This window comes from Antrostomus carolinensis, unplaced genomic scaffold, assembly GCF_000700745.2.
Source record: "Antrostomus carolinensis isolate BGI_N321 unplaced genomic scaffold, ASM70074v2 scaffold39832, whole genome shotgun sequence".
Taxonomy (NCBI): domain Eukaryota; kingdom Metazoa; phylum Chordata; class Aves; order Caprimulgiformes; family Caprimulgidae; genus Antrostomus; species Antrostomus carolinensis.
The window spans coordinates 6321-17128 of NW_010300955.1; the positions used below are offsets into that span (position 1 = coordinate 6321).

At 55.2% G+C, this 10808-nt stretch overlaps 1 protein-coding gene across 1 annotated transcript in view; it reads left to right on the forward strand.

The window, feature by feature from the left end:
* The window catches only part of FBXO41 (F-box protein 41), a gene marked incomplete at its 5' end in the record, with an annotated part of 13929 nt that extends 3627 nt beyond the window's left edge, over nucleotides 1-10302 (forward strand). Inside the window, 11 exons of the mRNA XM_029083832.1 lie at nucleotides 1418-1628; nucleotides 2056-2135; nucleotides 2274-2584; nucleotides 3006-3274; nucleotides 4093-4208; nucleotides 4454-4606; nucleotides 6752-6847; nucleotides 7871-7989; nucleotides 8217-8375; nucleotides 9091-9206; nucleotides 10240-10302. Of these exons, the coding sequence (XP_028939665.1) occupies nucleotides 1418-1628; nucleotides 2056-2135; nucleotides 2274-2584; nucleotides 3006-3274; nucleotides 4093-4208; nucleotides 4454-4606; nucleotides 6752-6847; nucleotides 7871-7989; nucleotides 8217-8375; nucleotides 9091-9206; nucleotides 10240-10302 (1693 nt within the window). The remainder of the gene's footprint in view (nucleotides 1-1417; nucleotides 1629-2055; nucleotides 2136-2273; nucleotides 2585-3005; nucleotides 3275-4092; nucleotides 4209-4453; nucleotides 4607-6751; nucleotides 6848-7870; nucleotides 7990-8216; nucleotides 8376-9090; nucleotides 9207-10239) is intronic.
* Nucleotides 10303-10808: the final 506 nt, after the last annotated feature.

Genomic DNA, 10808 nt, shown 5'->3' on the forward strand with positions numbered 1-10808 from the left:
CATGGTCAAGTGTATGCAGTTGAGTGTGGGCGTGGTCAGGTGTTCACAGGTGAGTGGGCACTGTTGGGTGTGCATGGTTGGATGTGCATGGTCAGGTGTGCATGGTCGGGGTGTGCACTGTTGGGTGTCCACAGTTGGGGGTGCACTGTTGAGTGTGCACTGTTGGCTGTGTGTGGTTGAGTGTGTACAGTTGGGCACTCATGGTTGGGTGTGTGTGGTCAGGTGTGCATAGTGAGTGTGAACTGTCAGGTGTGCATGGTCAGGTGTGTGGTTGGGTGTGGTCAGGTGTGCACTGTTGGGTATGAGCAGTTGGGTGTGCACGGTTAGGTGTGCATGGTTGGGTGTGTACAGTTGGGTGTGTTTGGTCAGGTGTGCATGGTCAGGTGTGCAGTGTTGGGTACGAGCAGTTGAGTGTGCGCGGCTGGGTGTGCACAGATGAGTGTGCATGGTTGGGTGTGCATGGTCAAGTGTATGCAGTTGTGTGTGCCCTGTTGGTGTCCACAGTTGGGTGGACACGGTTGGGTGTGCATGGTCAGGTGTGCACTGTTGGACAGGTGTGCTCAGGACAGGTGTGCAGCCCTGTGTTTGTGCATCTTCAGGGGTTCCTGGTGCTGAGCAAAGCTGTGGCAGCAGTTGTGCACACGTGTGTGTGTGTGTGTGTGTGTGTGTGTGCACCATTGGAAAAGTCGGTGTGACCAGTGCTGGGTGGGTGTGCAACCTCCTATACGCGTGCCCAGGGGTGGCTGCTCGTGCTGGTGTCACCTCTATCCATGTTTTCATGGTGCTTGTGCATGGAGTGGTGGCTCTGCTTGGTGTGTAGGTGCCGGTGGTTTTTGGACACAGAGGAGGTCAGTGGGTGTGTGTGTACCTGGGCACATGCGTGTGCAAGGTGGGATGTGGCCACCTTGGGTCACCAAGCTCCTGGCATGGTTCACCCCAGAGCTGGTCACGTTCTGGGGTGACATCTCAGCACCTCAGCAGGGTGAACCCTGCCCATCTGCAGGTCTGAAGCTCCCCAGCACCTGCTAATTAATGTGTTAACAAGGTGTCCACCACCACCATCCTCCTCCATCATCCCACCGCACCATCATCATCCTCCTCCCTCCGCTCCATCAGGCTCAGGGGCCTGACCCCAGTCCTGGGAGCAATGTCCATCTCAGGGAAGCTGCTGGGGATGTCATCTCCCCGCAAAACAAGATGCCCACATCCACCCTACATGCCAGGAGCATCCCTTGGTCCCTGCTCCACCCCAAACCATGCCCAGGAGCCGTCTAGGTTGTCACAGACCCACATCAGGATGATGATGGGAAGGTCAGGATGAGCATGAACATCCTTGAACCTCCACTCAAAGACAGGGATGGAGGTGCTTAATGGGTGAGAAAGGTTTGAGATGTCACCCACTGGTTCCTCCACACAGGGAGGTTCTGCAGATTGACCAGTTCCTGAAGGAGACAGCCGCCCGCGAGGCCAACGCCAAGGTTCGCCTCCAGCACTTCATCGAGGAGCTGCTGGACCGGGCGGATCGGGCTGAGAAGCAGCTTCAGATCATCAGCAGCAGCTGTGGCACCACCCCAAATGGCAGCCTGGGACGTTGTGGCACACCAGGGGCCAAGGCCACCGGCCGAGCGGTACCTCCACGGGCACAGGCACGGGCACCCCAGAGACTTCGGGCATGAACCCATGTGGCTCCTCAGATGGGGGCAAAGGGTTGAGTGGGGAGATGTAGGGATCCTCATCTCATTCCCATGGGGACATGGATAATCATGGAATGGTTTGGGTGGGAAGGGACCTGGAAAAGTCATCTAGTCCAACCCCAATAATCCTGGGTGGTGGAAACCCAAAGAGAAGTTGCTTCTCAGGGGGTCTGTGTTTCCATGGTGAGTGTGGGCAAGGTGCTGGGGTGATGCTGGAGATGCTCTTCTGCATCCCACTTGGGCATGAGCTCACCCCAAACTGCAGCTGGCACTGGGTGGGTTATTGGAGACATCTCCCTCAGCTGCATCACCCACTTTTTGGGTTTCTCCACGTTCCTCCTCTTGTCCCATCTCCCTGCAGAGAGACCGGCACCCGGGGCCAGGGGTGGCCGTGCATGGTCCTTACGGTGTGTCCAACCAACGTTCCTCCTCCAGCACTGGGTGAGTCCCCTGTCCACACTGCCCATTCGTGATGTTAATGGGATAGTCATGTTTTGGTGGGTGAGGAGATGATGGGAAGGGGACACACACCCCGGTGAGGTGAGGCAACCACTGAGGTTGGACATCCCTGTCCCTCAGGGCCTCAATCCGGGCAAAAGCCATATCACAGAGCTCGGGCTGCTACGACAGTGACAGTGCAGAGCCGTGTCCCACCGATGACACCGCTGATGGACATCCCTACCCAGCACGGGATGGTGCCCGGGGCTCGGGGCTGCGCCGACAAGCCATCCAAAATTGGCACCGCCGACCCTACCGCAACAGCACCGAGGGCGAGGAGGGAGATGTCTCCGACGTGGGTTCCCGCACCACCGAGTCAGAGGCTGAGGGTTGGGAACCGGAGGCACCTGGATCTGCTGCATCTCGACCCACCAGCAGCTGCCGGCTGACAAGTGAGACCATGTTGGGTTCTTAGAGTCATTGAATCATTAAGGTTGGAAAAGACCTTTAAGATCATGGAATCCAACCGTCAGCCCAACACCACCATGTCCACTAAACCATGGCCTGAAGTGTCATGTCTACATATTTTTTGAACACCTCCAGGGATGGTGACTCCACCACTGCCCTGGACAACCCCTTCCAACGCCTCAGAACCCTTTCAGCAAAGAAATTCTTCCTCACATCCCATCTCAACTGCCCTTGGTGCAACTTGAGGCCATTTCCTCTTGTCCTGTCCCTTGGTCCTTGGTTGCACAGACCAACACCCATCTTCTGGTGGGGTGGGAGGACAGGGAGCGTGGAAGGTGGGGGATAGGGATGGCTCCTTAGCTCTGTGAGAAGCATCCCTTCCCCACTGTCCTCCCTGGCCACCAGTGGTAACTGACAGTGAGTGTCCCACAGCCAGGACCGAGGGGGCCGGGAGCAAGGTGGGACGACTGGAGAGGGGCAGCCCAGGCCACTCCAGCGAGGTCATCAGCCCTGAGATCCTCAAGATGCGGGCGGCTCTTTTCTGCATCTTCACCTACCTGGACACCAAGACCCTGCTGCGGGCGGCCGAGGTGTGCAAGGACTGGAAGTTCGTGGCCAGGCACCCCGCCGTGTGGACACGGGTGCTGCTGGAGAACGCCAGGGTGTCCTCCAAGGTACCGGGGATGGGGATGGCACTGCCTGGGGTGAGATCTTTCTTCCATAAAGGTGAAGCTGTGGAAGCATCTCGCTTGTGTTGATTGTCATGTCATTATGGTCATGGGAAGATGGGTGCACACAGCTGTGTGGTTGCACCAGTGGCTGGATGTGTTGCACCTTCACACGTGTGCGCTGGTGGGATGAGCTCAGATATGTGTGTGGTTTCATGTGGTTTTGTGGTCACATCCATGATTTTGTTGCCTGCACTCTCACGTGACCTGGAATGTCCATTTTCATAGACTCACAGACTGGTTTGGGTTGGAAGGGACCTTCAAGCTCATCCAGTTCCAACCCCCCTGCCAGCAGCAGGGACACCTTCCACTAGACCACGTTGCTCAAAGCCTCATCCAACCTGGCCACAAACACTTCCAGGGAGGAGCAGCCACAGCTTCTCTGGCCAACCTGGGACACTGTCTCACCACCCTCACACCAAACAATTTCTTCCTCACATCTCAGCTCCATCTCCCCTCTGCCACTTTCAAGCCATCACCCCTTGTTCTCTCACTCCCTGCCCTTGGCCAAAGTCCCTCCCCAGCCTTCCTGGAGCCCCTTCAGGTACTGGGAGGCCACTAGAAGGTCTCCCTGGAGCCTTCTCTTCTCCAGGCTGAACAGCCCCAACTCTCTCAGCCTGTCCTCACAGCAGAGGCATCTTCACGTGTTTATGGTGTGTGTGTGTGAGTGTCTGTGCACAGATCTGCCCAAGACAGCCAAGGATGGGTGGCATGGGGCATGCTGACACGTCCCCCCTCGGTGACAGCCACCCCTGTCCCCCCAGTTCCTGGCCATGCTGTCTCAGTGGTGCACCCAGATGCACTCCCTCACTCTTCAAAACCTCAAGCCACGCCAGCGAGGGAAGAAGGAGAGCAAGGAGGACTACATGAAGAGCACACGGTGAGTCCCCACATCCCGAGCACCCCCATCCCACAGCCAGAGCTGCTGGTCCTCAGGGATGATGATGCTCTATGAGCCCCAGCATCCCATTTCCACTGCTGGATGTTCATCACATGTGAGTTTTGGCCATTCTGGAGCCACAGATCCACATGGGATAGGTCACCCTCCTGGGGTGGCCCCCCAGGGTGGACATGGGGAGTGTGAGCATGGGCACCCATGCCTCACCTTGCCTCCATCCATGGCAGGGGCTGCTTGGAAGCTGGGCTGGAGTCCTTGCTGAAGGCAACGGGCAGCAACCTGCTGATCCTCCGCATCTCCCACTGCCCCAACGTGCTGACGGACCGCTCGCTCTGGTTGGCCAGCTGCTACTGCCGGGCCCTGCAAGCTGTCACCTACCGGTAAGGATGGTCACCAGCATCCCCCCTTGCCCATGGGCACCGTGTGGTTCCCTGGCTGGGAGAAGGCTGGGAACATCCATGGGATGAGCTGGGACTCCTCTGATGTCCATCCCCATTCCCCATCAGAACACAACCCATCTGGCCAGATGTGAAGGACCCACCTTTCCATGTCATAGGATCCCAGACTGGTTTGGGTTGGAAGGGACCTTAAAGATCATCCAGTTTCAACCCTCCTGACCCCAACCCAGCTGCAGCCCCAGTGTCTCCAGTGCCAGCTGGCCTGGTAATTCTCATCCTCTTCTGGCACATTCCCAGGCAGATGTTTCCCTTCCAGCTCCATTCCCATCGTACTCTTACCTTCTCCCCCCAGCTGGAGGTGTGACCAGGTCTTGATATGGGGACACTGCTTTATGTTAGAGAAGGGTGAAGAAGAGGTGCACCAACACTAAGACCCCGTGAGGTCCTACCTGACTGTGACCCCTTGACAAAGGCTTCTAATGGGGAGAAGAGACCTCAGGGTCCCTCTGTCCTGGGAAGGAGGGAGGGAGGAACAACTCTGCCATGAGTTTGCTAAGACCCAACTTGGAAACCTTGTCCAAGAGCAAAGACAAAAGGCCCATGATGGTGTAGGTCTTGGAGGAGGTCACAGGTCCTGGAGGAGATCACTGGCTGCTCTCTGGTCTTGGCCACCTTCCAAAGAAGCTCTGCCTCCTCTGGAGACAGGATTTAGCTTTCCTACACTCTCGAGGAGGATGATCCTTGCTCCGTTGTGTCCTGCAGACGACCACTTCAGCCTCTGCATCCATTTCACCTGCAGCCAATGGGTGTCCTCATCCAGCCCAGGATGGAGAATCCTTCAGGTGGGAAAACAACATCCAGCCAACTCCTTCATGTTGGACCAAGCAAGTTCAGACACAGCTCTGATCTCTCCCACATCACAAGGCAGCCCAATGCTGCCTGGTTTTAACCCAAAGACTTCTCCTTCAGCCCTTCCAAGGGTGGTAGAACAAGTCCAAGTGCTCCTGGCACGTTGCTAACCTGTGACTCTGACTCATGCTCTAATTAACTCGCCATGCATGTGAGGGCATCTTGGCAGACATCTTCAGTGGAGACGTGTGAAACGCTCAAGATAACACCCATCACTTATTTTTAGGCTTGCCTGAAGTTTTGAAGTAGGTCATTTAGAGTCAGGAAGTGCAGACTTGGTCTTCAGGAAGCAGCTTGGTGCGATGGAATGGCCAGGGGCCTCTGTTTGGGCTAGTGGCATCAGGATGATGTTCTCTGACATCTCTCCTCCATTGACTTGGTGCTGGGAGATGACAGCATCAGCGAAAGCTCCTCTGAGCTGGGTGGACAGGCAGCGTGGCTGTGTCCTAGCAGTGCCATGACTCATGATAAACCCACATCTCCACTATGCCCCTTCACAAATCCAGAAGCATCTCATGAGGTTTGTTTTGATACCTCCAAAAAGGCCAAGGAGGAGCCTACAGCAAACTTCTGCAGTGACGTTTGGCCAACAACCACCTAGAGATGTGGTGGCACAACCACAGAGATGATTCAAGAGGTCATGGAGCAGCCATTGCCCTTGGCTGGAAGTTACCACTCATCAGATGAAACATCTTGACCACCTCCTGGCACCTTCTCCATCCAGGCTGGGCAGGTGGGAAGTGAAACCAACCCAGCGGGATCTGCAGGGGTGGTACATTTGCTCTCCAAGGGTACACAGCCTGGCAGTCTCAGTTCAATCACTTGCCACCTTTGCATCTGGAAGACTTCTACCTTCACCTTCAACCTCACCTTCAACCATCAACCTCACCTTCAACCATCAACCTCACCTTCAACCACCAACCTCACCTTCAGCCTTTACCTTCAGCCTCAGTCTTCGATCTCATCTTCAGTCTCACCTTCAGCCTCCCTTTCCACCTCACCTTCTCCCATTTTTCTTGACATGGCACATCCGTAGGCACAATTCCAGACAGAGATGCCTTCAACCTTCCTGCATGGGTTGATGTTGGGAGTGTCTGGTTCATGGGCAGATCGTAGGTTATAAATAATGACCAGATTTGTAGCTCCAGGTGCAGACACAACCCCCAGGGCAGCTTCACTGCTGATGGGGGCCACCACATGTCCTCTGTGTTGTTCCAGGAGTTCTACAGACCCTGTGGGTCATGAAGTCATCTGGGCTCTTGGAGCAGGTTGCAGGGACATCATCTCCCTCCAGGTTGCACCTCTGCATCCGTGGTAAGAGTCATGCTAGGAGGTGGCCAAGCTGAGTGTGAGGAACACCACTGGGCTGGAAAAAAAATGGGTGCCAGATCCAGATTTGCCTGGAGAGGGTGGTCCTCATGGGATGAGCATCAATCCTGGAAGCCAGTTTGGGGGACTGGGAGCTCAGCCCCATCACCCCCTGTGAAGACTGGGAGCTGTTGGGTGTAGGCAGCTCCCTGTTGAGCTGGGAATGTTTCTTGGGAAGCTGCTGACACCAGAGATGAAAGGGGAGTCGTGATGGGTCTGGTAGGTGATGCTGAACATCAAACCCTTGTCTGAGCTCCTCACTGCTCATACCAGAGCAGTCCTGAAGGGCCTGGGTGCTTTTAAAGGGTGTTGAGTCGCTGCTTAGGGAGAAAACTGCTGTTCCTCTCACTTTGGAGAAGCATTTTGGGGGTTTCAAGATACTGGTGGTTCCCCATCCCACAACATCTGGGTGCTCAGGAGTTCCTGGCTCACAGAGCAGGTCACTCGGCTCCTCAGCTTCGTGACATGAGGCTGTCTCCTGAGCACTGCTGGTCCTGGGAGGTTTGTTGCCATGTCATGTCCTCCATCAGCCTGGATAGAGGTGTACAGAGGGGGATGTCTCTTAGCAGGAGAAGATGGATGTCAAGTTCCTGATGGCTTTTTTCTTCCCTGGGGGAAACACCACATGGTGTGTAGGCATCTCCACCTGAGCTAGAGGTCCAGGCTACCACTACTGGTTTGATCAGTGCAAGCAACAGAGTTCAGGGCCTGGTTCAGCTGTCCAGAGGTGGGGAGTTTGGGTCAGAGGGACTCCATTGAGTGCATGGACCTGACCTCTCCTGATTGCAACACAACCCAGGATGGTTGCTCAGATAGAGACATCTGCTCTTGAGATACCTCCTTCCAGTGTGGCAACCCCTGGGTTGGTGGGATGGGTGAGGTCCCAACTCTACTTGTGGGAACACTCATGATGGGGGATGAGCTTCTTCTGCCAGGGTCTCCCCAGCTCTTTCTTCTTCATCTCCCCAGCCAGCAGCCAACACGTTTCAGCAACCGCTGCCTTCAGATGATCGGACGGTGCTGGCCACACCTGCGGGCGTTGGGCGTTGGAGGGGCAGGCTGTGGAGTCCAGGGACTGGCATCCTTAGGTAGGTAGATCTCCTCTGATGGGACAAGGAGAAGTGGACTTTGTTGGAGGTAGAGTACACCCCTAGGAGATGTCCCATGGGGATCTCAATGGAGAAGCCCAACCCAAGGACCATGGGTGCACCCTGCCTCTCCTTGCTGCCACCCATCCCTCCTGCCACCCCGTTCCCATCGGTTGTCCTCATTCCTTCTCCTTGGGGTGCTGATGGTGGGTGCTCTGTCCTTCCAGCCCGAAACTGCATGCGGCTTCAGGTCCTGGAGCTGGACCACGTGGCAGAGATCAACCAGGAGGTTGCAGCAGAGATGTGTCGAGAGGGGCTGAAGGGGCTGGAGATGCTGGTGCTGACCTCCACGCCGGTCACCCCCAAAGCCCTTCTGCACTTCAACAGTGAGTAGCAATGCCAGGGAGGGGAGTGTGTAGCATCATCTGTTGACCAAAAGGTCACCAGATATTCAGATCCAGGAACCAGCCCTTCCAGGTCCAACCACAGGAACCCACTGCTGACACTGGAAGGTGCTGGGACCACTGTGGTGGAAGGTTTCTAAGAGGGGAACCAACAGCCCAAGGATGTGTTAAGAAGAGCTGATCTTGGCTTGGGCCATAGGGAGGATGGAGACACTCCATCCACACTCCCCTCAGCGTAATCAAGGTCTCAACATCTGTGGTGCACCTGAGGTTCACCTTGGTGTATCTGAGTTTAGAGTCATGTCATTTGCCAGGATGGGAGCTCTGGGGGCAGAAGGAGGTCTGCAGCCAGCAGGAGGGTCTGCTTGAGGTACTATTCCTGGTGGTCATGGAACAATGTGACTGTGGTTGGACTTGCTGGGAACCCACCTACCTGGGTAGAAGAAGAAGGGTTTCCTAAGTAAGAGGTAGGACTGCTGAATTGGGATGGGACAACTGGAAATCATCTCGTAGACCACTGTCCACCCTACAGAGGTCTTGGTCACCAAGACTGGGTCTCCTTCATCTTCAGGGTGAGGTTTCCCCAAATGCATAAGGGTTTGAGGAGCACTGGGTGGGTTTTAAGGTCCATCCTGGCTGTAGGGAGACTATATCCCCACCAGGTATGGCAAGGCCAGGTGGTATCTCTGCCCCCCAGGTGTGTGCCGGAACCTGAAGTCCATCGTCGTGCAGGTAGGCATTGTGGACTACTTCAAGGAGCCACACAGCCCTGAAGCCAAGAAGATGTTTGAAGAAATGGTGAACAAACTCCAGGTACAGGATGCCATTCCCAGGTCACCCATGTGTCACCAGTCTCATGTCCCCATGGGGTGTGAGGACAAATTCTTTCCCACCACTGAAGTTCCTCAGCAGAGAACATTTTAGCTCACTAGGGACACCCTGGAGGTTCACTGTCCTTCAGACACACACACCCTAAAGGTTGAAACAAGATCTAACGTGCTGTGAGTCCATCCCATTGCTTCAACCTCTCTGTGGACCTCCTCCCTGGGGACAGAAGAGGGCTGTTACCTCCTTCACAGGGACACTTACTGGTCACACACTGTGAAGTGACTTAAAATCCACCCGTGAAAGCAGAAATAGACCTTGCTGAGCTTGTGGTGCTCAGCAGGGCTTGGGCTGTCCTTGATCAGCTCAGAGTCTCCAAGGCAGACATCTCCATCCATGTCCAAAGGGAAAAATAGGTGCCTCCATTTCACTTCATCCTCTGGTTGACTCCATCCTGCAGCAGGTTGGTCTCCCAGGGGGACATAAAGCAAAACTCCCATGAGATGCAAAGTAGAACTTGGGGATGGAGACCCACCAGTGCAGTTGGCTGGGGTCAGATGGCTCATGCAGTTCCTGCTCCACCACCAAGCCCTGGCATGGGAACAATGAGACAGACCCACACCCATCCCCAAGGTTGGGGGTCACCTTCAGAGAAGAACCATTTCAGAAGGGCTTTCCTTGCATGGCCACCACCACCATGCTTTGCAGATCCCACCTGCCTCTGCGTGTTGATGTTGTTTTAGAATCATAGAAGTTTGTCTTCTCCAAACTATTCATGTCCTCTGGAAATGGTGTTTTTAACCAAGCAGAAACCAAATCCAGAGCTACCTTCAAGGATTAAGAAGCGTTGAGCTGGTCCTGCAAGGAAACCAAATCCTCATGGGATGTGGTGGTGGTGATAGGACCAGGGTGGACCCCTTCCCATGGGGAGTTGAGATGTCTTCTCCTCTCTCTTGCTCAACCTGTATGGCAGCAAGACTTCCAGGTCCTGCACTAACCATGCCCTCTGCTCTTCTTCCAGGCCCTGAGGAAGAGACCTGGCTTCTCCAAGATTTTACACATCAAAGTGGAAGGAAGCTGTTAGACCTTCAGGGAACCACAAAGCACATTCCCTTCTCTGCCTGCTGGAGCCAGAGGCCCCATGAAACCAAACCCCACCATCCGCCGCTCATCCGTTCCTGGACCTGGAGCACGGAGACACTGGCCCATGCACACAAAAACCCCCAAACTCTTGCAGGCCTTAGTGACTGGCAGCCGGTGCTCGTCCCCAGGGCCAGCTCATGGGCCAGAAGGTGCTACTTGAGGACATTTTTTTGGCTGCCCAGGAAGGAAGATGGTTTTGAACCCCTCATGGTTGCTCCTTGCCAAGGATCTTTGTTTGGGGAACGTCTTTTTCTTCAAACTCTCTTTCTAAAGGGGGTTTTGGTCATTTGATGGTGTGGGAGATGAGGATGGCTCAGCTCATCCCTCTGGGCTCTTTGCAGAGCGCTGGGCTCAGCACCGTTGTGTCATGGCTGGATGATCCCTGTCCTCTCCATGGGTTGGTGGAGGTGGGGTGGGAAGGGGTTGTTTCTCCAGAAGAAATGGAGC